Source organism: Corvus hawaiiensis, chromosome 30 (assembly GCF_020740725.1).
Source record: "Corvus hawaiiensis isolate bCorHaw1 chromosome 30, bCorHaw1.pri.cur, whole genome shotgun sequence".
Taxonomy (NCBI): domain Eukaryota; kingdom Metazoa; phylum Chordata; class Aves; order Passeriformes; family Corvidae; genus Corvus; species Corvus hawaiiensis.
The window spans coordinates 15,285,795-15,310,488 of NC_063242.1; the positions used below are offsets into that span (position 1 = coordinate 15,285,795).

Sequence of the window (24,694 nt, forward strand, 5' to 3'; positions counted from 1 at the left end):
ATATCATTATATTTCAGTCAAATATCTTGAACAAATCTTTATCAGCTACTGGTACTTTTAATATAGTATATCCCACTTACTTCCATGACTTGGAGCATGTTCTGCAATTCTGCACTCAAATATGAGGGCTGATGGAATGCATCAGAAAACAAGAAAACTAATGTCCAAAGCTACAGTTATGAACACTACAGCAAGCCTGTTACTTCAAATGAAAATCCACAAATCAGTCATCTAAGTTAGGTGTTACTACTTCATAAACCACACTGTTCATATTCAAAATCATTTGTTCTAAAAAGTGCAAACTAAAAGTCATATACAGAGAACATCTACAACAAAGGGTTAAGTAAATCATTAGCACTAATTTTCTGAAAGCTATTAGGCATGCAGGCAAAACACATTATAATAACTTGTCTAGTTTGCCTACTAAGCAACCTAGAAGCCTTGTCCATCAGTGATTCAGAAAGAGGGACTCTGATGCTGATTAATCTTTTACTTCCCTTTGCAAGAATGACAGATGCTCAATACTTGTAATAAACCCAGAATTTGTGCCAGGTGCTGAAACCTCTAAGTCAGGTCAGAAGTTACAAAAATAAGATCCATGCAACAAGCAATACCTCAGACACAGCTGGTGGCATCATTCTTGTTGTTGAACAGACCTGTTAAAAACACCACTCACTAAGTCGTCAGGTGTGTTTTTGAAGTAGCCAACCCCTCCAGTGCTGGCACCGTAGCCATGGCAGCACAGAGCTGCCGTGGCTCCCTGCTCAGGTGGTTTGCTCTGTGTGACCTCCATGTTGCTCCATATTAGCAGCAACTGGTGTTAACTTACACAGTTAATTGGAAGCTGGAGCTGCTTGCCAAAAGGCATGTCCTTAATGGCTGCAGCTATTACCTGGGTGTGCAATAAAATGCTAAACGTGCTAGTGTTCCAGGTCTAGAAAATTCTGTGAAAAAATTTAACTTTAACACAGTGAGCAAGCTGCAACTCCCACACCTCAATAGTACTTTATATTATCTCTTGATAGCATTCAAATGATTTAAAAATACAGCTATTTAAAGTAATATGGGGGAAACAGGATTGAGTAAGGAATGTATTTAATTCTCTTCAGTATAGATACAAACAGAAGAAAAGTATCCCTGCTAACATATAACAAAAATGCAATGCAGCCCTAAAATGTGCTTAATGATAAAGTACAAAATCAAAGAAGGATAACTTTACATGGTAAAACATTGCAGCTGGCTTGAACTGTACACTTGCCAACTGATCCCTTTATCAGTCTTTTAAAATGGATCACAACTCTTCTATGCACAATTAAACAACAATGTACATTTTTCAGACAACTACTTCACATTCTATAATATTAAATACTCCTCTGAATCACTGCCTTGTTTATAAAATATCTGCTAGCTCTGCATGTCTGGGTACTAAGTATCAGAAGGCCATTTTAAACAATAATATAAGCATTATAAGCATTTTCTGCAGACACTGCATAGGCATTAAGCAACACTACCTACTCAGAATACAAATAAGCACAGTAGGCCATTCAAAAAATCACATATAGCCATGAAAATCATGTATTATCACCTCAAATAGCACAAACAGAATTCTCATCCTGGCTTTGACCAGCACTGCATTAAACACAGAAAGCTTCACTGCAGGAAACATCCTTTCAATGCAGAATGGCAGCCTGTGAAGATTTGATTTATATTTGGGTTTGAACTGTTTTAAAATGAATGAAAGGCTGATGCCAGTGACTCGCTGCAAATGCAGTGACATCCCCTCAGAGATACCAAACCAACCACTGCATCGAATAAAAATGATGCTACTGTCCTTTAGAAATCAATTGGAACTGTGAAACACCATAGAAAGATTTTACACAATTGAACACAATGTTTCATAGAAAAATACATGGACACGAACAGAAATGATATCAAGTAAATGATAAATACAGAAGACTCCTGACAATATTTGTTCTTCTTGGAGTAATCGGTAAAATTCTAATTGCATCGCTGTCACTGATGACTTACTGTAGCAGTATCTGAACTAACACAAAGCTCTCAAGTATCTAAAAAAAACCCCAAAGCAACCTCTTTCCATGGGACACAGTCCTTCAGGAATGTACTGCTCCAGTGACCCCACAGGCCACAGGTCCTGTGATAAAATTTACCGCTGTGTGGACTCCTCTCCATGGGCTGCAGCTTTCTTCATGAAATACTCACCTTTTCTTGGTGTGGGGCTGTGCACAGGCTGCAGGAGGATCTCTGCTCCACCATGGACCTCCATGGGCTGCAGGGGCACACCTGCCTCACCATGGGCTGCACCCAGGCTGCAGGGGAGTCTCTGCACTGGTGCCTGGAGTACTCCGTCCCTCTCCTTCCCCACTGACCCTGGAGAAGACCCCTGGTGTCTGCAGGGCTGCTTTTCTCACATATTCTCACTTCTCTCTCTGACAGCTGCTGCCCAGTGGCTTTTACAGTTTCCTAAACATGCTATCCCAGAGGTGCAGCAGGAGCTCAGCTGTTCCCAGCAGTCTGTCCAGCGGCTGTGCCCAGATGTGTCCAACACGGGGCATCCCCAACCTCTTCTCATGGAGGCCGCGCTCCTGCAGCCCACACCTTGCCAACTGAGTAATCTACTGTGTGGGTGTATTTTTCTGAAGACATTTTTACTGGACTACAGAGGGCTTACAGTTAGCTGTAATTGTAAATCTGTATTATATAAACACATTAATATCAAACTGCTGTAACTGTTCCATAGGATAATGAACAGTATTTTAAAAAACACACTTTTTGGGAACAGAAAGTCAAGGAGAAGACAGAGGCTGAAAAAAGGGAAGAGCCACTCTTCCAAACAGCATTTACTCCATCTGACTCACAGGACACTTGAAACAGAAGAGCAGTGGATTAACCACATTGATTTAATTCATACGAATAAATACAGAAATTCATGTCGTTAATTTTGGGGTCTGTTTAACACAATTTCGGATTAGTACTGACTCATTAAAGGCCATGCTTACATTTATCAAGGAAATTAGAGCACTAGCACCCTACTAACTTCAGTGGTAACTTCCTATTTCTGTGCTACAGTAATCCAAGAGGGATTAAAGTCCACTGCAAGAAACACTTCTGGGATTTATTATTACCTTTGATACAGTTTAGCAATTTTCATCTAAAATAAGATCTCCAATATTCACAAACATGTAAACAGCATGTACATGAAAGCGTGCACACATATGCATGAATCTTATATGACATTTCTTTTGTTCCACTGAAATAACATATCATGCCAAAATATTTATCTATCTGAAGTGCAGCTATGCTCTCAGCACTCTCATGTGGATTGAAAGAAATCAAATGCCATCACTTGTGTGCTTACCCCTGACAGTCACCAAATTATACAAAATATTATATATTGACATCAACTCACTCACTGGAGCATGTTGCCTGAAATTAGGAATGTTATGTGCATTAATTTTTTTCTTCTGACAAGGGAGTACAGAACTGAGAGTTGTTGTTTCAGTCTAGTATTACAACATTGTTGCATAAAGCATTTTGCTTTCAAGCCAAGAATTCCCCGCAAACCATTAATTTAAGATGTTCTAGTCATTATCATCTGAAGTTATTTCTTCCTAAATATGTAGCTCAGAAACTGCTGACAAACTACTTGAAATCATTTTTTAAGTGTATCACATAACCCTCTGGCTAAGGCTAACTGAAAACTAATTAAAATCATTAAGACGATGATTTGAACAAGAACAGGAAAAAACTGTCTAGATGAAATTATGAGGAAAAATTAGATACCACTTGACTAAATCGTGCTGTGAGACACAGTGCTTCTCATTTGCAAAAAATGAGCATTTCTTCCCTCTCAAAGGGGTTTTTGACCTTTTAAGGCACCAATATCCTCAGACTAACTCATTCATCTTCTGACCCAATGCTCCCAAAGAATATTTCACTTCCTTTATGGGCACAAATAAAACTCCCTAAACTGTAAATATAACTTGTTACCAAGTTAAATAGATTTTTACTAGATCATCAGAACATTATTTCAGACTTCTGATAAAAAGGCAAGAAGACAAGTAAGAAACAAGTTGTATGACATCTGATAAATAAAATTACACATATCATTTTCCTTCTATAGACATGCCAGTCTGTAGTCTAGACTCCTACCATCAAGAAAAAAACCCCAAAAATCTGCAAGCCTGTGGTCATGAGAGAAGAGAACATAGATTTAAACCTCTTCTATCTGCCAAGAAGACTGAACATCACATACTGGCAATTGCTTTCACAAATCCAAGTGAGGAAAGTAATGAATGAAATTTGGAATAGAAAGAAAATTCCAGTGGCATGACTGAAAAAAAGAATGTATATCTTGTACCGCTAGCCAAGATGGCTGATAAACTGTGTGTTATCTCCATCTTGAGCAACAGCATCAAGCACTAATGAAGTAGTTCAGAAAATGTTTAGCAGTATATGCCAAGACCACTGGACGAAAGCCAGTTTAAAAAGGAATTTGAAAGAATGTCCTTTATCTGGGTTGATGAACTCAATCTAGCACAATGATCCAAATGCCAGGACTCAGATAAACTGAACATCCATCTTGAAGTTGGGAGTCCTGCCTTTGCCAGAGGAAACAAAGTGCTGAAGTAAAAGGTACTTCAGCCATGAACCTCAGGTAAGATGTCATTCTCAACTGAGGGCGACACTGGTAAATCTACAGCGAAGAACACTGAAAGCCTTTTTTTTACAAGTGAACGGTATCTAAGGCTGATTATGCATATCATACATTAGTACATTTATTGCTACACTATTGATGAGTGCATTATGTTCAGGTTTTGTTTATACTGTCACTTCTGAAGATTGATGTTGTCTATTTCCTAATTCCCTTATTCAAAAATTAGGAAGGAACATTTTCTCAAGAACAACTTTTGAAGAGATTCTATATAAACACCTAAGTACATTATGGGTCCTTTAAAGGACCTCATTGAAAGGGATGTGAAATACTGGGACATTCATCTGCAATGCTTTTAAGTGTTATGGATATATTTATACTAAGTTATGAGACTAATGCTGAAGAAGTCCCACAATGCTACAACCAGTGATTTTATCTAGTAGTCTTCTTGTTCTGCCTACTTTTAAGTGATAACAGTCACTTAGGGCTCAGTCTATAAAAGCCAAAGTAGATGCTGAGCTGGGCTGCAGGCGATCATCTCCCAGGAAATGGAGATCAGTACATGGGGGAACTCTTAACGTGCCTAGATAAAAACTAGAAAAAAGAACAACTGGTAAATTTTAGGCTAGCGAATAGTTTAAAACTAGTGGACAGATTTTATGTATTTCTGTGGATGAAGTACTAGGGTAATAACTATATTACTAGAGCAGGTTTATAGTTCAGCATAATGTACAGGTTGTTGCTATGGAACAAGGTCCAACTCCATGCAGTGCAAAAAATACATTAAGTAATAGTATCACAACTGTCTTTTAAATTCAACGAGCATAGAATCATTGCAACCCTTTCTTTTGGGGTTTCTTTCCTTTTTCACTCACCTCTTCTCTCTCCATCCTTTTATAACAGATTTTGATTATTATATCTTTCAATGAAAATACCTAAGACTATCTTCCTTTTCTCTCTAAGTCGTGTCTGCTTGTTTCTAGTACTACTTTGGTCTCATTTTCATGTCACCCTTCTGTTTTCTTTCAGCCCTCCCTGATAACACCAAGTTTCTATTTCTTCTTTCTAACCTTTATACTCCCTGCACAACAACTTCGAGTTGCAAAATATCCCTCATAGAAATCACTCGGAAAATCTGAGTATTCCACTTAAACAGACTCAGATGAAATAGCATTTTAAGAACAGTACTGTCAATGCTGGACAAACACGTGATCTAACATCGAAGAGAAACAAAGCAAAATAAAGACGAACCCGATGGCATCCCTTGACCTGAGGACGGCTTCATCGGTGCATTCACCTGATCCCAGTTGAGATCATCATCATCTGACTGACTATAGCCACAGGAACTGAGAGGCTCATCAAAAGTGCAGCACCCTGTTAAAGAAACACAAAGGTAAAAACTAAACAAGGCATGCAAGTAACGGACTATGAGTCTCCAATCCTAACAACTGCAACATCATTCAAAGCAGGCTTTGTCATTTTTAAACATCTTTTAATACAAATTATTATGTATTTACTAATCTTCACTTTATAGAGGGCATAAAAGTTTCTTGTCATGGAAACAAAATCCTAAGGGTAAAAGAGCAAGTTTAGAACTGCAGACAAATTTTCTCTTATAATGCAATCACCAGGTATCAAAAACAAAATAGCAAAATAAATAGCAGTAAAAAATAAGAATATTAAAAGATTAAATGATTAACATTCTTCAGGGAAAGAAAAAGTATTCCATGCCCAAGGACCTACATTTTAGAAGAAATCTGTAAAGGTGGGAACACAAGCTTTCATTCCTGTACCTTGGTTTCCAAGTAAGAGAAAACCTAGATGCTCCCAGGTGTGCTGCACTGCAAACAGGTACCAGCACAGCTGTTTGTGGGATCAGTGCCTCTGGCACAACACAGCACATCTACCTCAAAATGTCAGCTTATGCTCAGTGCGCCGGTTTGCCCAAATTTAGAAATACATCCTCTGAGAGAAGGCAGATTACAAACCACCCCTCCCCCACCAGGTTCGGGAAAAAAAACTTTTTCCTCGAAGGAAAGTGAAAGAGTTAAAAACTATTTATTTAAGAAATACACAGGGAAAAAAAGATACTAATGCTAAATAATGAAACCTCTCGCTGTGGAGAGAAAACCTGGGAAAATTTCAGAGTCCTTCCGTAGCCTCCCTCTCTTCCCCTCCTTGGAGCTGGGACAGGGTGGTGGACCCACCTCCAGGGCCAAGGCCTTGGTGGAAGGTCCTCCCGATGTATTCTTATGTTGAAACAGTCCAGCAGAGAAAAGGGAAAAAACACAAAGTCCCAGGAAAACAAAAGTTCAACTCTCCGGAGGGAAAGGAGCTGAAAAACTGGCCAAAAGCTGGCTGGAAAGAAAGCAAGCCGGGTGCTTCCCTTCGCTCTCGCTCTCCTGCCGCGGCTGAACACAGAGAGCCGTCTCTATCTCTGTGTGACCTTGAACAAGCTGCAAACTGCTTTGAAGAAGTTTTGCTCAGTTTTTCCTCCCCCCCTCAGGCTCAGTTTAAAGGCATAGAAAGGCACAAGAATTAATTTCTGGACATAGGCAGCAATATGGGATACACATCATAAAGTCACCCCAAGATACTCAGTCTCAGAATCTCTGAAAGAAAACAGTATTATTTCCTCTTTTTTTTCCTCACTCTCTTCTAAGTAAAAAAAAAACATGTTATAAAAGCTCACACACCCCCAAGCTGGGGTAGGGAAAAAATTAATGTCCCAAATTTAAAAGAATGGAGTCTAACATTATCCACAAGAAAACAGAAAAGCTTTGCTTTCTTTCCTGTGGTACAGAGGAAACTTCAGCTTTTTCACGTTGTTATCATCTAAGAGGAGACTAACACAGGGTTACAAAATTCTGTTTTATTTGATGTTTCACTCCAGTGAAGAATGACATCTTTCCTATTTGGGAAAATAAATATAACTCTAGTCAGAGATATTTCTGTCCATATTGAAGGAAATTCTACAGCTGTTCAAACAAAACTAAACTTTAGGGTTATTCATCATCTTTGCTATCTGTCCAAAGGCACAGTAGGCTTAGCCTCGCCAAGCTGTATTAAAACAGGAAACAGACAAAATCTAGATTTAAAAATTACTTTTAAAATCTTAATTTTCCTAGAGCACTATAAATGGCATTACAGAATACCGTATTGTCCATTTTCAATAGGATAAAATTAATTTCTTCCCAGGGCTTAAAACCATGACACTTACCAAAAAGTAGAAGACAAAATTCCATTACACCTGACAAATATCACCTAACTGAAGTCCAGTCTTCCTAATAACTAGTCCAAGTGTATATTTGAGATTCATAGCAAGAATTTTGCAAGCACATAATCTTCAGCAGAAATTATTTTTATATGCAATCACTGAATCTTTTTTTTTTTTTTTCTTAACAGTGAGACTATTACATTGGCCTTTAGAGACATACCATGTTTGCCCTGTCCTTGGATACAGGTCATCCTGTACTAGTCTCTGTTCTAAGATAACTTTCTATGGGAAGTCTCCAATAGATCTAAGTGTTTGAGGGAAATCAGCACCTCTTGGAAACTGCTTCTTTCTGTACAAATTTAAGTGCAAAAGATTCAATTAGATAATCCAATGGGAACAGAAAACCCATTAAAAAACTCACAACTCCAAAATCTAACATTTTGCCTCAATGTTAACAAGAGACATAAACTCTCTCTCTCCTGAAGTCAAAAAAATTCAGAAATACGCAAGATTTTTATGGAGTATATTAAATAACATCTGCAACATTTCCAGAGGGAAGGCTTAGAAATTTAGACAGTCATTTACACATTTTTTCTAGTACTTGCATAAATATTACTTCGAACTTCATAAAATACACCACAAGCTAAGTTTCAGACATACAAGCTGAACATCAACTTTCACAGATATATTTGTGCTTTTTTATAAAAAATAAAAATAAAAAAGAAAGATAGTTTCCTTGCAAAAGTACTGCAAATGATAATAGGACATAAATTTAAACACTAAGTTATGCAGTCTGCAGTGTAGTCAAACTTGGCAAAAAATATATACTCAAATGAAAGCTGGCATAAATCAGGGTTTACAATTCAAACCAGGATGAATGAATATATGGAATAGCTCCCACACTTTATGACATCAAACACATCTCTAGTGATAGGAAGACAAAACAGTTTAAAGCGTTTTCTTCCTCAAATCCAGAAGCCCAGCCAAGCACTGCAAAATATCCAATACTGGGAAAAAGGCAGTATTTGTGATTCCAGATGGTTAATAAAGGCTTCTCCCATGCTCATGAATCAGGAAGACATCAAAAATGTGGATAAATAGAATGACAGTTCTATTTGTCTAGACCATTTGTCTCTCAACATGGGACCCTTTCTCACTGCTTGTTTTTCTTCATGTCTCTTGCAAGTCTACAGCTAAATCACACTCAGGATTTCTTTTTTTTCCATCTTTGCCATTTACATCCTTTGTTGTATTATTATTACTATAACTTCATCAAAATGGGTATCAAATCTTCAAGTCTGCTACAGAAGTTTAAAGAAAGTTCTCTACTCCTTCCATTCCTAAGCCCCATCCACCCACAACTAATAAGGAAAGTGTAGAAAGTATTGCAACAAGTAATCAAGCTGTACAGTCACCTATCCAGAGAACTGACCAGCATACAGAGCATCTTTAATAGCACAGATGTCAAGCCATGTTTCTTTCCACAGCGAGACACTGAGGATAAGATGAATACTAATAAAGGCTTTGCACAGCCATGACTTTTTGTAAAGTCTTTTGCATGGCATATATAGGTGTTGGAAGTAGAGGCAACCTTTTAACACAGAACACCTTAGTGGAACAAAACAAACAACAAAAAAACCACCTAGCCAAATTAGCCAAGAAACAATTACTGTAAATCAATAGTCATCCAAGATCCTAATGGCTTATGACCAACCCCTGGCACTTCTACCCCTCACATCTGACCATACTACAAGATGTTCTTCAGAAATGGGTCATGACTTTTGAGAAACCCCTGCATTTGCCTCTATTGAAGCCCTCCTGGCTGCTCCTGCAGCACTTTGTCTATTTTCTAGTCACGATGCTCTTATTGTCAAGGTTTCCAGCTCATGAAATGGACCCATGGTATCAACAAGGACTGGTAAAATCTGAGCAACTATCAGGTCTTTAATGTCTCTCTCATCATGGCACTGTTTTGAAACACAAGCCACTGCCAAGACTGGCTGCTGTTTATAATCAACCAGCTCACTTGAGAAATCTGCTCATTTTTTGCTACTAGAATTGATAGTAATAATCAAAATACATATTGGCTGTTACACAGTTTAATCAAGCAAAGCAATTTCCCTGCCTGTTATACTGACATCACAGTTTGGATGGCCAAACTGTATTTTAAAGGATGAACTCTATGCTGACTGAAATATTTATAAGTAAAGCAGAAGATACATATGCCATTAAGATTCTTTGGCTTATGCTGCATTTTATAGATATTTTTGGATTCCTAAGGGGAACTGAACTGATAAATGCACAAGATGCAACACAGTCTATTACAGCCTATGGTTCTTTCAACTGCGATTATCCATCTAACCATCATGAACCCAGTTCAATATAACTATGCCATTGTCTGAGCATAGTCCTTTATGGATGCTTCAATTTTAGCTGGCTAAATTACTTTAGATCTTGAAAAATTTATGAGCTTAAACAAGGAATGTAATGTAAGATGAAAGCAACCAATTAAAGTAAAAGGGATAAAGAATACACTGTATTTTTCCCTAATTTGAATTTTTATTCAAACTATTTTGTGTTTTACAGACTCTGACAACTGTTATGAAGCGTTCTCAAAGAATACCTTAGCAAACAGTAGGATACTAAAAATCCTTTCAGAGACAAAAAGCAGCATAGAAAAATGTTCAAATTATGCTGGGCACTGCTTCATTTCTGTTGATTTTATATACTTCAGAGATCTCAGATCAACATGTACTTTCCATCAAAAATTTGCTGCCAAGTGTACAAGTCCTAAAACTAGTAATTCTTATGAGTGTCAGTGCTAGCACTGGCAGGGAACATATGTGCATACCAGAACTGATGCGCTGGCCCTGTTTTGGGATAACATCAATTTTTTCTTTGCAGCAAAGCCCTATGGTTTCTGATCTGCCATAGTAACATGAATCCTGTTGCAGAATACATGAACCCAGAAGACAAGTTTACTGAATCCCCCATTTGCCTAGTATTCTTCTTTATCTCATTTAAAAAGTATTCTGGATTCTGCTGTCTCTGTTATTTTCGGTTTCATTCTGGAAATGGGGTAATGTTGATTAAATCTAAGCGCAATGTAGCTGTACTTCGAAACAGGAATTAAAATGTTGACATCTGATCTGAAAGCTGGGATGCCTAGACCACATTTCATATCAGTAGGGTTGGATAATGCAGGGAAAGAGTCATCTCCTATTAGGCAATTTCTCTTTCCTTTCTGTCTATAACAAAAAAGAAGCCTCTGCCCAAACCAACAGTATAGCATTCCTCAGCCAACTGCATTCCTTCCTGTCCTAATGAACAACCCTGCATCCAAGAGCAATGGACCAAGCGCATCACCTGGACAACATACCAAGGCAAATGAAACCTGAAATAACCGAAAACTGTGGCAAACTACAATTGCTAAGGTTGCCTAATCTGTGAATGAGTCATCCCCAAGGGTTACTCAGGACAATTATCCTATCTAGACACTCTCATGACAAGTAGAAAATGATCTGAGAAACACAGCACTAGGAAACAGGATCCTGTGCCTTTTAAGCTGACAAACCACCCCATCACAGAATAAACAATTTCTCCTTTGGGGGCAGATAAGGAGTCATAAAGAGGAAAATAAGCCATTCTCAATTATAAACTCACTAACAGAGAAAGCAACAGTGGGAATCAACTGACAATTTTTAACATAATAAAACTAAACTGCTGCCTGTGAACCTGTAACACAGGTCTGGTCTGCTGTGTAACTTTTACTATAGATGGGATGATGACAGAAATTGCCTAGTTCAAAAGCATTTGCTTCTCTGAAATCCGTATATGGTCAAGCCAATAAGGTTCATGTAAACTAGCTTCAGCTATGTAAGTGGACAGTTTAAAGAACGTATTAGGAACTGAACACCGTGGTCTGCCTGGATTCTACTTTGTGTGTAGATTCTCAGCAAAAAAAAGCTCAACCTGCCCTCTCAAAGGTGTTACAGTATTACATGTTGAAAGGGCTTTCCAGACATGCTAGCTCAGAGATAGCCAGCAAAAGAAACTTCTCTGTGTGCCTCCAAAGTACCCACAGAGCTGCCACGTATCTGCAGCAACACACATGCACCACAAATACTTATCCAGGCTTTACTAGTGAGCTTTCAACAGTGGGTAGTCTGTTTTAAAATGGAACATTTATTTTCACTCAAAATATACCGAGGGAATTTTTTTTCTTCTACCAAAGGCAAGTGTTCAGAGCTCTAAAATAATTCTGCAATCTATATTACTGGTCAGGGAGCCCGAAAATCCATGTGCTGCATAAAGTTGATCTCATTTAAAACAGTTTCTACATTTTGTCAAATCTACATATGCACAGGGGTGAGAGATAAGAGCAAAAGGAAACAGACTTTACAATTAGAGACCTTTTCTGATTGTGGGTGTGCTCAGAATGGGTTTTGAAAAAGGTAGAGAATAGAAGAATTGTCTGGAAAAATCTCATGAGCCAGAGAAAAGATCATGAAGTAAGTGTTTAGCAACTAAGAAAGTCGGATATTAATTCTGTCCCTAAGGGAGAAAAAACGACAAAAAATTTTATAGAACTGTGCTAAGACTTGTGGAGAAGGTGGCACAAGAATGCTTGAGAATTCCAAATTTATGGACACAATTCTAGCAGTATCACAGGTGATGGATGACATGACAGCATACAAAAAAAAAGCCAAAATTCAGATAAACACTTAGAGCTGTTATTTAAGAGTATTCAAAAGCTCACCACACGTTCATAAAACATTTACAGTTGTTCTCTCTGTTTTCCCTCCACTTATCTGACAGAAAGTGAATCAACATAAATGTCACCAAAAATGTTTCAGTTTTGGTAACACAGGATAATGTAGCAACGTTGAATTTTATGGAAAACATATCTGTCAGTTCTAACTTCCCCTAGAAACCTGCCCACACTTAGGCAAATAAAATGGGTTTTAACAATTACATTTGCCTAATAGATATAGAGAGTAATTCAAAATTTGGGTTCCTGGACTTTACTGAAAAACCCTGAAAAAAGTTTCCTCTCAAAATGTGCATTTAAACACCTTTGAGCTACCAAGACATAAAACCAGAAACCACTCACCAAGGTAAGACAATGAATAAAGGCTCTTAAAATAAAAATCATCCATCTTGTGTAAGCAAATAGTATCCATATATTTGTGTCATTTTTGTATCAGTGAATATTTATGAAGTCCATGGGAAAATGGATGCACATTAATATTCTATGAGCAAACTTATTTCTGGCATTATTTAATGGCAGGGTGTTTGATTCCACAGTATTAGTGATAGCTTTTCTTAATGTATGGCATCAGTTATACGGGCAAGTGCACATATATGCTTACATACACAAATTATAACCCTGCTGCAGTTGTCATTAGTTAGGACATCTACCAAGAGAAATATTTGAGTGTTCAACCCCACAAAGAGCGTACAGGATTATACAGAAATGTGCTATGGAGACCCTATTTTGAGAAGTACTATTAAAACAAACATATTTGCAGAAGTCATCAGATTTTATGCTTTAGTTAAAGGGAGGATATCATGCTGGGTGCTAAAACTAATAGCTATTCTTCCAGTTCAACATGAATTAATAGTGAGAGACATTTCTTGTACGAATAACTGCTACAGATAAATTTTAGTGGCTGTTGCAGGGAGGGGGCTGGTGGGAATTTTTTTGTTTCTTTTTTTTTTTGTATATGTACTGTTGTCCTTTTTAATTACTAATTTAATGCTTAAAGTGAATTTACAAATGTATGTTATGATAATTTTCTCAAAAAAGCGTTACCAAAAAAAGCTCCACGTGAGAATTACTTTGGAAAGACTTTCCAAGAACAACTAGAAGTCCAATTTGTAACACCTGTTTAACCTGCAGATGTATACACCTTATTAAAAAGATCACACTGGGCATACCAGTTGCAAAAGGGAGACAGGTGATTTACATTTTTATTGGAACTGAGTGAACGTGATGAAATTCTGGACTGTGGTCAAAACCACTACAAAAGTGAATAAATAAAAGGCAGATTTCCCTTATGTTTTGCATCTTGTTTATCACAAATACATGACAAAAATGTGCTTCAAAATGCAAAAAATTGCTTGTATGAACTGCCTGAAAGCTTTGACCTACAAATAACTAACAAAAGGAACCTTCTTTTCACGCACTTAAAACAGAATTAAAAATTCAAATGATATTCTTGCAGTGAAATAAGCCTACTGAGAAAAACAAAAATGCAACTGCACACCTATTTCATATAGTTTATACCAAAGGATTTACTTAATTTATTTTTATAGCTACCACCCAGGAGCGCACAGAACCCCTTTACAAAACGCGTAAAAGCATTCAGTCATCCCGGCTGGCAAAGAAAGCAGATGCCACGGAACAGAGATATGGGAGACATTATTTTTTCCCCCATTTACTTGAAATGGAGACTAGTAAAGACATGATCAGGATGGGGGGATGCACACAGTGCATTAATATATATGGAAGGTAGCAATTAGGCATATTTTCATTTGACACCATGCAGCACCTCTTAAAGGACTTGAAACTACACCTCTGTTTTGGAAATCTACAGTAAAACCCACAACAATGTCTCTGTACTCATTTCTAGGGAAGAAAAGAAAGAGGGGTGATTTGAAGTGCAGTCCCTGGACCACACTCCCACTCCCAACTGCGACTCTGAAGCAGCAATCTGCAGCACTTCACCCTTCTGTCAGCTGAGGGACAAAGCACATACCATAGGGAACTCTTTTCCACTCAGCAGCTATTTGTGATTTCTTAGATTGGCAACAGATGCTGCCCCTATTAATTTAATTATTATGTAGAATGCCTCTAACCTTTCCTCATTTAGATTTTATTGCGATTTTATCTTCTCTTTGCAGTACACTGAGGAGATCTATCACCAAAATATGCCCAAGCATATTTTGCAGCTGCAATGAAAGAGAAAATACCTAAACACAGTAAGAAATTACAAATTTGATTTCACTCTTTCCTGGTTTCATTTGCTCCTATAGAGCTACCAAGGCCTAAAGGCAAAATCCTAAATTGTTTCCTTAGGTGAAGTGCTAACCTGACAAAGGGTAAACTCAAGAATCACTCATCATTAATCTCTCAACATGGTATTTATGAGGAATGTAAACAGTTGTGCTGACCTGTCGAAGATAAGCAACTTCCAACAAATAAGATAGCTGCCTATCCTCAGTAGTTTCATATTAATTCCACTTTTATAACTGATTCTCCTAAAAACTGCTTAGTCCTTTTCATTTCACCTCACCCAAACATCCCAGCATCTTTATAACTCACTAAAACAGCACAGTACAGCTGTCCCACAAAGATTCATCCAGGGGAGGGGAAAGAAGAGCAGGGAAAGACATTTGGGAAGCACCACAAAACCACACAAGTGGAAAACAGTACAGAACTATACAGATGATATTCAAGAAAAAATCGCATGTAATGGAAAGTCTGAAGTGAAATAAAACACAATTCAGACGGAAGGAAAAAACAGGGTGGGGAGATCTACTCTTTTTTTCCATCCCAGCTGGGAGGAAGAGATTGAAACCTATGCCTTGCAGCCAAAATTATCATAATACAGGGTCTGCTCACCTCAACACTATACTTAAAACACAGTATAATCTAAGAAATATACAATCATCAAGACTGTGATTATGAGACCACACCAGACCATTTATCTAACATCTGTTCAGGAAACATCGTATTAGATTTTCAGTTTGTCATGAAGACAAACCTTTTCATGCTACATCCATCCTAGGGCTCTGGGGAAATACAGCCTAATAAAAGACAGTCAAACCACCTTTTCCACAACCAGCACTGCTAGCCATTCAACTCACAAAGCCATTAAATTCCCGATCCCAGTGGAATCTCTTTTTTGCTAAGGCACTTTTTAATAACTTTGAAAAACAGCACTTCTTTCTTAAAATTACTAAAATCCAACACCTTCATTCTTAGCTAGAAATTGTGCTATTCAATTCCCCTCGCAGTTTTTCCCCATTTTATAATGGATAGATGGGAATGAATGGATGTGAATGAAGGCAAACGTAAGAAACATGCTGAGCAACCACTGTTCTTTTGTCTATGGTTGTGCCAAGAGTCACAAGTTTTCACCAAACAGATAGTGATCAGCTGCATTTCATGCTATGAGACTATGAAAAAAGGACTATGTTGCTTCAACACATTTATCACATATCACAAATATCACATATTTGTCCTGAGCCAAAGGACACTCGTTCTGACTGAACAAACCAAACCAAAGCGCTACTTCCCAGGTCAATGTGGCTTTGTTCATTCCTTGTCTTCCAGCATTAGGTAAATGGACACACACTGACAAACAATCCTTATGCTCTCACAGACTAATCAAAATCTGTGATATTTTATATTACTTCAACTACCGCGTAACAACTGTATCTGTTAACAGCACAGATTATATCTGAATAAAAAGCAAGTAAGAAGCTAAGTTCTGATTTTAAAGCTCAGTATCATGTTTTTCTAAAGTAAATAAGTACAACAGTGTAAAACAGTTCAGTCTTGATTAGGCAAAAGCCACCTCTAAGGCAGTGGACCCGCCACAAACTTTAAGATACCATAGCTGAACTACTATTACAGATAGAATATCCTCAAAGGGAGCCCCAAGACTAATTTCTTCCCCAGATTTCACAGCTTTTACAGGCAGTAAATACTGCCTCTGAAGTTAACAGATAGCAGGACTGAAGACAACCTGTTTTATCAAAATCCCATTTTGATAGCTGAGAGATTAACTATTATTTCATCCTACTATCAGGACATTCTGAGCTGAGTAATTTTTTGGGTTTGCTTTTTTTTTTTCTCCCCGATCTTGTCAAAAAACTACTATAACATGCTATTTATATAAAGGGATTTCTTTGAGAAACCTGACAGCATTCTTCTCATCTGCCAGTTGAGCTTTTAAAATGTATCTTCACCTTTAAACTCCTCAAGCTAAAAAACACAAGTGTACTTGAAGCTCAATCATTCTCCCTGGTGCTACTCATTTTTAATGAGCTCTTGTCTTTACATCTCCCAGCAGACTCCACAAAGCAATCTCAGGTGCTGTGAAACCACTGCTTGATGCTTCTCTAAACCTCTGTCTTTTTGAGCCTGAAATCTTCCTGCTAAACCCATATGGGACTGATGGGCCATTTCAGTCAAACCCAATTTCACTTATTTATCACAAGCCTCTAGAAACTCTGCTGTGGATTGCTTGTAGACACAATCTGTTTCCAGCTTTGAACTTTAAAAAGGATTTAAGCAGTCAATCTCATATCATTATAAATCCAACATACATTACTTGTCTATTGATTGTGAGAAAATAAAAGTTTGAAGCTTGATTTCAGGGCTAATCTTTCCATTTGCTTGATGAGTTCTGCAGCTGTTAGAGAACACTTAATGCATCCTGTTAGACTACAGCATATTAAGCTTGGATGAAAAATACAGACTATTTACAACACAGCTCTAGCTTTAAGTAAAGAACAAAGGCAATGTTCACTTTACTAGTCTCAAGAGGTTTTTCAGCTATGCCACAAGTAAAAACAGAAAAAAAACCCCTAAGCATTTCTTTATGCCAATAATGTTAAGATAAATTTTATAATTCTTCTGCCCAGTATATCAGAAGTTTATATTCTACTTCATCAACGGGTAGAGCAAAAGAAAAAATAGACTAAACACATTGGTATTCATTCTTTTCCTTATGAAACTACTTTACTTATAGTATTTTTCCCTATAAATTTTGAGCTAAATAGTTTATCATCTAATTAAACAAGCTGTTTATGTTCTGACTTCTAATGTGTGAACTGAGACATCTGAGAACAAATGCCATAAAAGAATTTTATATGTAGAAAGAATTCAAATTTTAAATCAGATCTTGCAGCCCATGCAGCCCGTGTCCTGCCTGCTAACCCAAGAATCCTGCCACTCTTTTTTCTTTTTTTTCTTTTGATATCTGTGGGTTTTCCTTCAGGTGAGAAAGGCTGTCACTCATTTTGGTTTTGTTTTTAAAGTCACCGTGTATGAATTTTCCCATGCAGAGAATGTGAAGTGTTACAGCCTTCAGTTCTATGATACAACCATCAGTTCTACAACACTGATACAGCTTCACTTGACCAACAATTCAGGAAAATATTCATCTCTGTATTAATTACCGCTGTCATTACGACTCTGTGACTGGATGAAGGAGAGCAGGACCTCCACCTGGAGGTTTTACCTGTGCTGCTCAGTGAATTAACCTGTAGGAGGTGCCACAGTGATGAAGCAGTCAAAAACCTCCAGCAGGCAACTTCATCACACGGGTAATTAGCTCACTACATCAGTAATGCCTCCAGTCATTAGCAGTGCTAAGGCTGAATCCCAGGTCTGCTTGCTAAATTCAGTCAGCACAACAGGCTTTAACTGCACTACAGGTATAAATAACTTTCTATTTTAAAATGTAGTTAGCTACTGCTTTTTTTCCCTTGGTTTTAGTCATTATCACTTGCAGTAAATTATACTTTATTTCATTCATCACATCTATAACCTTATTTCAGAAGGAAGAGAATTAATTAATTTTAGAAACCTCTGGTATTTTCACAAGGTCTCATCAGCTACAAGAGAGACCCACATTTGACACTGCTGAAAACATTACTGCTGCAACACTGACATGCCCAAGCTTAGATGACCCGAAGAGCGAACTCTTGAACCTCCCACACAGTAGAATAGGGCATTATCACTACACTACCCAGATAAAATAATTACTTTCAATTCTTGCCTATGAGAGGATTAAGTCAGTAGTAAACTCATTTAAATGTTGTACTGTAACAAAAAGAGAAATTGAGGCCCCACAAATCTTCATACTTTCTAACCTTGCTGAAACCATTTCAGGTCTGTGTGTGAGAGACTGTAATCATCTGAGTATGAGCTAATTCAAAAAACTGTCAGGTTGATTCAAATTATTTTTTGCTTTCCACTAATTCCTGTTCCATGCCTGATGAAAGGGATGTTTTTTCCAGGTTGTGACGCTGGAACAAGCATCTCTGATCCTTTGTGAAAAAAGTCTGATATTCCTGGGACACCAGTATGTTACACTGGGAAGGTCATGCCCTCTCAGTTACCAAAGTTTGCTTCAGGATAGGAATAAAAATAATAACAGCTAAATGTGTGCTCATGTCTCCAAACAGTATAGATCAGGACAGTATCATTGATATATGACAGATTAGGCTAGCTCAGAGGTTTTAGGCTTAATTATTTGAAAGTACTGATATGATATTATTGTAATACTATTACTTGTTATATATGGTATCTATACATACATTTTTAAACATATGTTGAAGTATCTCTCTTGATTTACCTTTAATTATTTATTAGACATTAAAACACTTGAGCTTTTAGGGCAATTTTCACATTTTTTCAAATGCATCTTACTTAAACTTTTAAAAATATTTTTGAAAGTTGTATTTGGTCTCTATATCTGAAGTAGCAAATAGGTCTAAAGGTTTCAACAGACAGTAAGAATTGTGCGTCGAGTGACAACAACCAAATAGTTTCCGAGTATCTCTAAGGCTGGAGACTCCACAACCATCATGGGCAATCTGTAGCAGATTTCTGTCACATCTTTAAGCTTCCTGATGTCCAGAGGGAATTTCCTGTGTTTCAGGTTGTGCCCATTGCCTCTGCTCCCATCACTGGGCATCACTGAATAGAGCCTGGCTCTGTCCTCTTTGCACCCTCTCCTCGGGTATTTTTAGACATTGGTAAGATCCCCCTGAGCCTTCTCTTCTCCAGGCTGTGCAGTCCCAGCACTCTCAGTCTTTTATTACAGAGAGATACTCCAGTCCATCATCTTTGTGGCCTTTCCAAAAACTCGATGTTTTTCAGTATATTCATATCTCTCTTGTACTGGGGAGCCCAGAACTGGAACCAGCACTCCAGCTGTGGCCTCACCAGTGCTGAGCAGAGGTGAAGGATCACCTCCCTGGAGTTGCTGGGAATACTCCACTTAATGCAGCCCAGGATACCACTGGCCTTTACTGCAAGGGACCGTTGCTGGCTCATGGTCAGCCTGGTGTGCACCTTGATCCATAGGGCCTTTTTTGCAAAGCGGCTTTCCAGCTGGTCAGACACCAGCCTGTACTGATGTCAGGGATAATTCCTCCCCAGGTGCAGGACTTTGCATTTTGCTGAACAATTCCTTAGTGTATGTTAGCCACCTCTCCCAGTTCTGGAGGGTGTGGTCTGTCCCTGCTGAGGCTGTGCTCTGCCCCTCATCCAGATCATTAATGAAGGTGCTGGACCCCTCAAGTCTATCACCAGCCTCCAACTAAGACTTTGTGCCACTGACCATCACCCTTTGGGCCTGGCTGCTCACAGAGATTTCTGCCTGCCCCACTGACTGCTCATCCAGCCTATTCTCCATCAGCTTCTCTGTGAGTTACTGCAGCCAAGGTGGACAATATCTGGTGGTCTCTCCTCATCTATCAGGCCAGTCACATCCTCACAGCCGGTTATTACGCTGGTCAAGAAGGTCATCATGTTGGTCACTTCCTCTTGGTGAGTTCATGCTAACTGCTCCTAATCTTGTCCTTCATATGCCTGAAAATGGTTTCCAGAATTAGTTGCTCCATCACCTTCTGAGGTGCCTGTTGTTCCCTGGATCCTTTTACTTCCTCTTTTTGACATCTATTTTCCTCTAGCTCTCAGGCACCTCTCCCACCTGCTATGATCATTCAAAGGTTATGAAGAATAGCCTTGTAATGACATCAGCCAGCTCGCTCTCATGCATCCTGTTTGGACCACAGCTACCCAAGGAACATCTACTTCAACTCTCCAGTTTTTCCAAAAATTAATTCACCTGATTCTCAGCCTGAATTTGTTTAGTCATTCAGGCATTTTTTTTTACTAGTGGCCTGTCTCAATTATTAAACAGCAGTTTTCTACAGCATGCTTCCAAACCTAGATCAAGTACTGTACAATATTTGTGTGTATATATATATATATTTACAAATATTGTAAATATGACTTACTGAACAGATTTAAGCAATTTCAAAGGTGTGCTTCCAAAGACTTAATGGCTCAGAATACTTCTTCCTCTGAGCTTCCCTGAGTTTGTGGTCCTTCATGAGTTGTGATGTTGCATGAGCTAGATCAACTGTTCCAATGACATAGTAATAACAACGCCAAGCACTCCTCCTGTTTCTACTTCTGAACACACCTCAGAAAGCATGACCTCCATGTCTTTTTCAATCACAGTCTCCTTGATAATGTTTCTTAAGGCTGGTGACACATCTTCATTTCTGTGTCAGAACATACATTGCTTTCTTGCACTCCACCTTACTCGATGACTTAGCTCTCCTTTGATCACTGCTTACCATGGCACTAACCCTGTTGTCATCCGCATGCATTTATCAGTAATGACTCCGTATTTCTTCCTCATTACTAACAAAAAGGTTAAATGCCATCAGATTTAAAATTAATCCTCAGAGGACCTCCACATACTCCACACTGATTACCTATTAACCATTTTTCTAAAAGACATTTGATTTACGCTGATGATTCTGTACTGTTCCAATTTTGAAATCAATGTCACATGGCTCCAAATCAAACGTTTTACAAATATTAAATGTCACATATCTCTGAAAAGTCCAACTTTTTCTCTCAAAACATCACGTTCTCCTGAGAAAAGATTCACCTCTCAGAAGTTTATGTTGAATGAAATTACCTAATGAAGAATTACAGATATGTAACACAGTTTACTCCCAGGCAGCCATGCTACTTTGCACCAAATCAATGTCTGCTTGACAGACTTGGTCACCCTATTCATCCTTGTAATGCTTTGTCTTACCAGTTTTAAACATGGAACGGAACAGAAAGGAAAGGCGTACTTTTTAATACACACCCATCTCTCCTTCCCCTCTTTCCTCCACTTCCTCTCCCTTTTTGTAACCTATTTTACTTTTCCTCCCCCTTCTTAACAAGCATACACCAAACAATTCTAATATTGCAATTAGTTCTATTCTACATTCTAAATATTCTGTATATATTTTTTTCCACTACTTCCAAATCCACATTAGTCCTGCTTCCAGAGGTAATCACCTATGGATTGTGAGAAAGAAATGTCTTATTCTCATGATAAACAAGCACACCAACATAGCTACGTGGTTTCATGACGCTGGTTAAGTAAATTGCCCACAACAGTAGTAAGAACAATAGCAGGCAATTCCTAATCTACAAAGAAGTTCTAAATTGTGAAGCCGGGAAATTCTTTCACAGATCTATCCTTTCTTAAAAAATAAACAAACAAACAAATTAAAACAAACAAACAAACAAAAAAAACCCCAACAAAAACCAAAAAACCAACCAAGACTTAAAAACAGAAAGCCAGATTTTTTTTTTTATATAGAACCTACCAGTCCAAGACACTTCACGAAACTATCATATAAGGCCATACACTCAGAGTAGTGATGCAAAACAACCACCTATAGCAGAAAACATGCTCACAATCAGTGAAGTCACTGCTCTTTTCAAATAGCTTCACTAAGATGTATTGAGACTTTCAGGAACACACACATACACCTTCTCACACAACTTGTTTTATTCACAATAGTAAAAAAAAAATTGTGACATAACTCACCTGTGGCATGAATTGATTAGCAGTGTTCTGGGAAATCTGGTATTTCATTTAGAAAGGCATTGATTTGCGAACAATAGGGCTAAAGAAACAGAGCTCAACCAAAGTAAATAAAGGACTAAACAAATGTTCATGGAGACAGGAAATTCTGTGCATGAGAACTTTCTGGAGAAAAATTTATATTAAGTTTTTTTCCTTTAAAATTTAGGTGAATAGTTGCAAGATAAATGACCAACTTCACTGTTTTTAATGGTTTCTATACCTTAAAAGGTTATTTTATTGATGTAAAATTTAAACCATGGTTGACAAAATACACCTCTGCTTCTCTACAGTTGTGAAAGTACTACAAAATAATGGATCTCCCTCCTGCAGAAAACTGCCTCATTTACAAGACAAGTGTCCCACATTTTACGCATACATTACATTCAGACATATTTTCCCATGTTCTTTGGCAGTTTTCATTTTTTTCCTTTTCTCCCTGAAACCTGAGGTAAGCCTGAGAGCAACCAAGAATTAATCTAAACCAACCAGAATGAGACAAAATTTGTATTTCCTATTTTTCTTAGGTTCTTTCTGGCACATTTACCTTCCAAATTTTTAGGAAAGTATTTTAGTCTCATTTCAAATTCATGCATACTGTAGACTTATTTAAGGTAAATGCATAATAATACTATAGTAGTTTTCCCCCTTCACTGATTGGCAGCAGGAGATCTGTTCTTTGGTGCCAAAGGACCAGCAGCATTCATCCATACTCCACCTCCTGCACCTTTTTTTGGTCTTGCTGGGGGGAAGTCGTTTTGTTTTGTAATGATTTGTTTTCCCAAAATAAACATATTGAACAAATGGCCTACTCACAGTCCATCCTTTTAACCAACCATACTTCAGAGCCAGACAGATACAGGACATGGGGGTAATGGGGATGTTGCACACTGACTCAGCTGCCCTCTGATCACATCCTTCCTTGCTAAGAGAAGGCACCAGAGCCTCATTCTGTGCTTGCCTGCTGTTGATCTTATGACTTATACATACACAATGCCTGAACTCTGGCATTTTCTTTGTAGGGAACTAATCCCTGTGTTACAGTATCCTCAGCATAATGTGGTGCAATTGTCACTCACCAAACCTGACAAGAAAGAAAACTTGAGATCTTTTTTGGTAAAGCAAAGAGTAGTCACTGTGAAGGCCCACCCCCAACAGACAAACAAAAAATAATGCCACAAAGATGGCTTCACTATTTTATAAAGGACCACTATCATGCCAAGTTATGCATGAAGAGAGTTTCAAGATAACATCTCAACACTGCTGCAGCAGTTCTCACAGATGGCAAATCAACAACAGCTTCTGTACTGTAAATCCTTTACTAAAAACTGTAAATCCGCGCCTTTGAGGCCCAACTCTCTGTAATCATCTTTGTTCATCTTTCACTACATTGCCAAAAGCCCCTAATTAGTATCATCTTAGGCTGCCTTTCACTGCTCCTCAGCCTAATCAGTTGACTAATTACTGGCACATAATCTCAGTGTCAGGCTAGAAGATGTTTTTTGAATGAAGATAAGCATATGGAAGAAGTCCCTTACCTAGAGGGCATGGAATATAGCCTGTGTTCAGCTTCAAGACAACCCTGAATAGCAGGTAGGCAAAGCTATTGAGCTGGGCTTAAGGGAAGGAAAGGGGGAAGAAAGATACAGTCACAGCCAACAGCAAATTCATAAACATGATAATCCATAAAGGCCAACAGCAGGAAGCTTTTAGTGGAGAAGGGAAAGACTGCAGTCTGAACACTCTTTCTAGCATGATAGCAGGCAATTGACTTCGGATTTTCAATGCGTTATACAAAGGAACACCAGCAAATTCTGCAGTAACTGATGGAGGAGGAGAGGAAAGCATACAGAAGTGCTCTCTGCAAAGGTAAGAAAAGAACATGTCTGATTTAAGTAATATATGAAAGGATCTGGAGATGATAAGCATGTATGACAGAAAAGAAAGCATCAGAGATGTACCCTAAAAAAGCAACCAGAATAATTAACCAAGGAGCATGGGAAGAGCAGAAACAACAGTGCAGAGAACAACACTTAAGAGTTCCCTGTTCCCCAACTCAGTGAGCACTGATTCAACACCTCAACATAATGATATGCACTAAAGAGTAAAGGAGAT

At 38.1% G+C, this 24,694-nt stretch overlaps 1 protein-coding gene across 11 annotated transcripts in view; it reads right to left on the reverse strand.

Annotated features, from left to right (window-relative positions):
* Positions 1-24,694, reverse strand: part of PTPRM (protein tyrosine phosphatase receptor type M) — a 460,837-nt gene that overhangs the window by 354,008 nt on the left and 82,135 nt on the right. For all 11 annotated transcript variants that reach the window (XM_048289399.1, XM_048289394.1, XM_048289392.1 and 8 more), the window contains exon 2: positions 5,924-6,046. In XM_048289399.1, the coding sequence (XP_048145356.1) occupies positions 5,924-6,046 (123 nt within the window). The remainder of the gene's footprint in view (positions 1-5,923; positions 6,047-24,694) is intronic.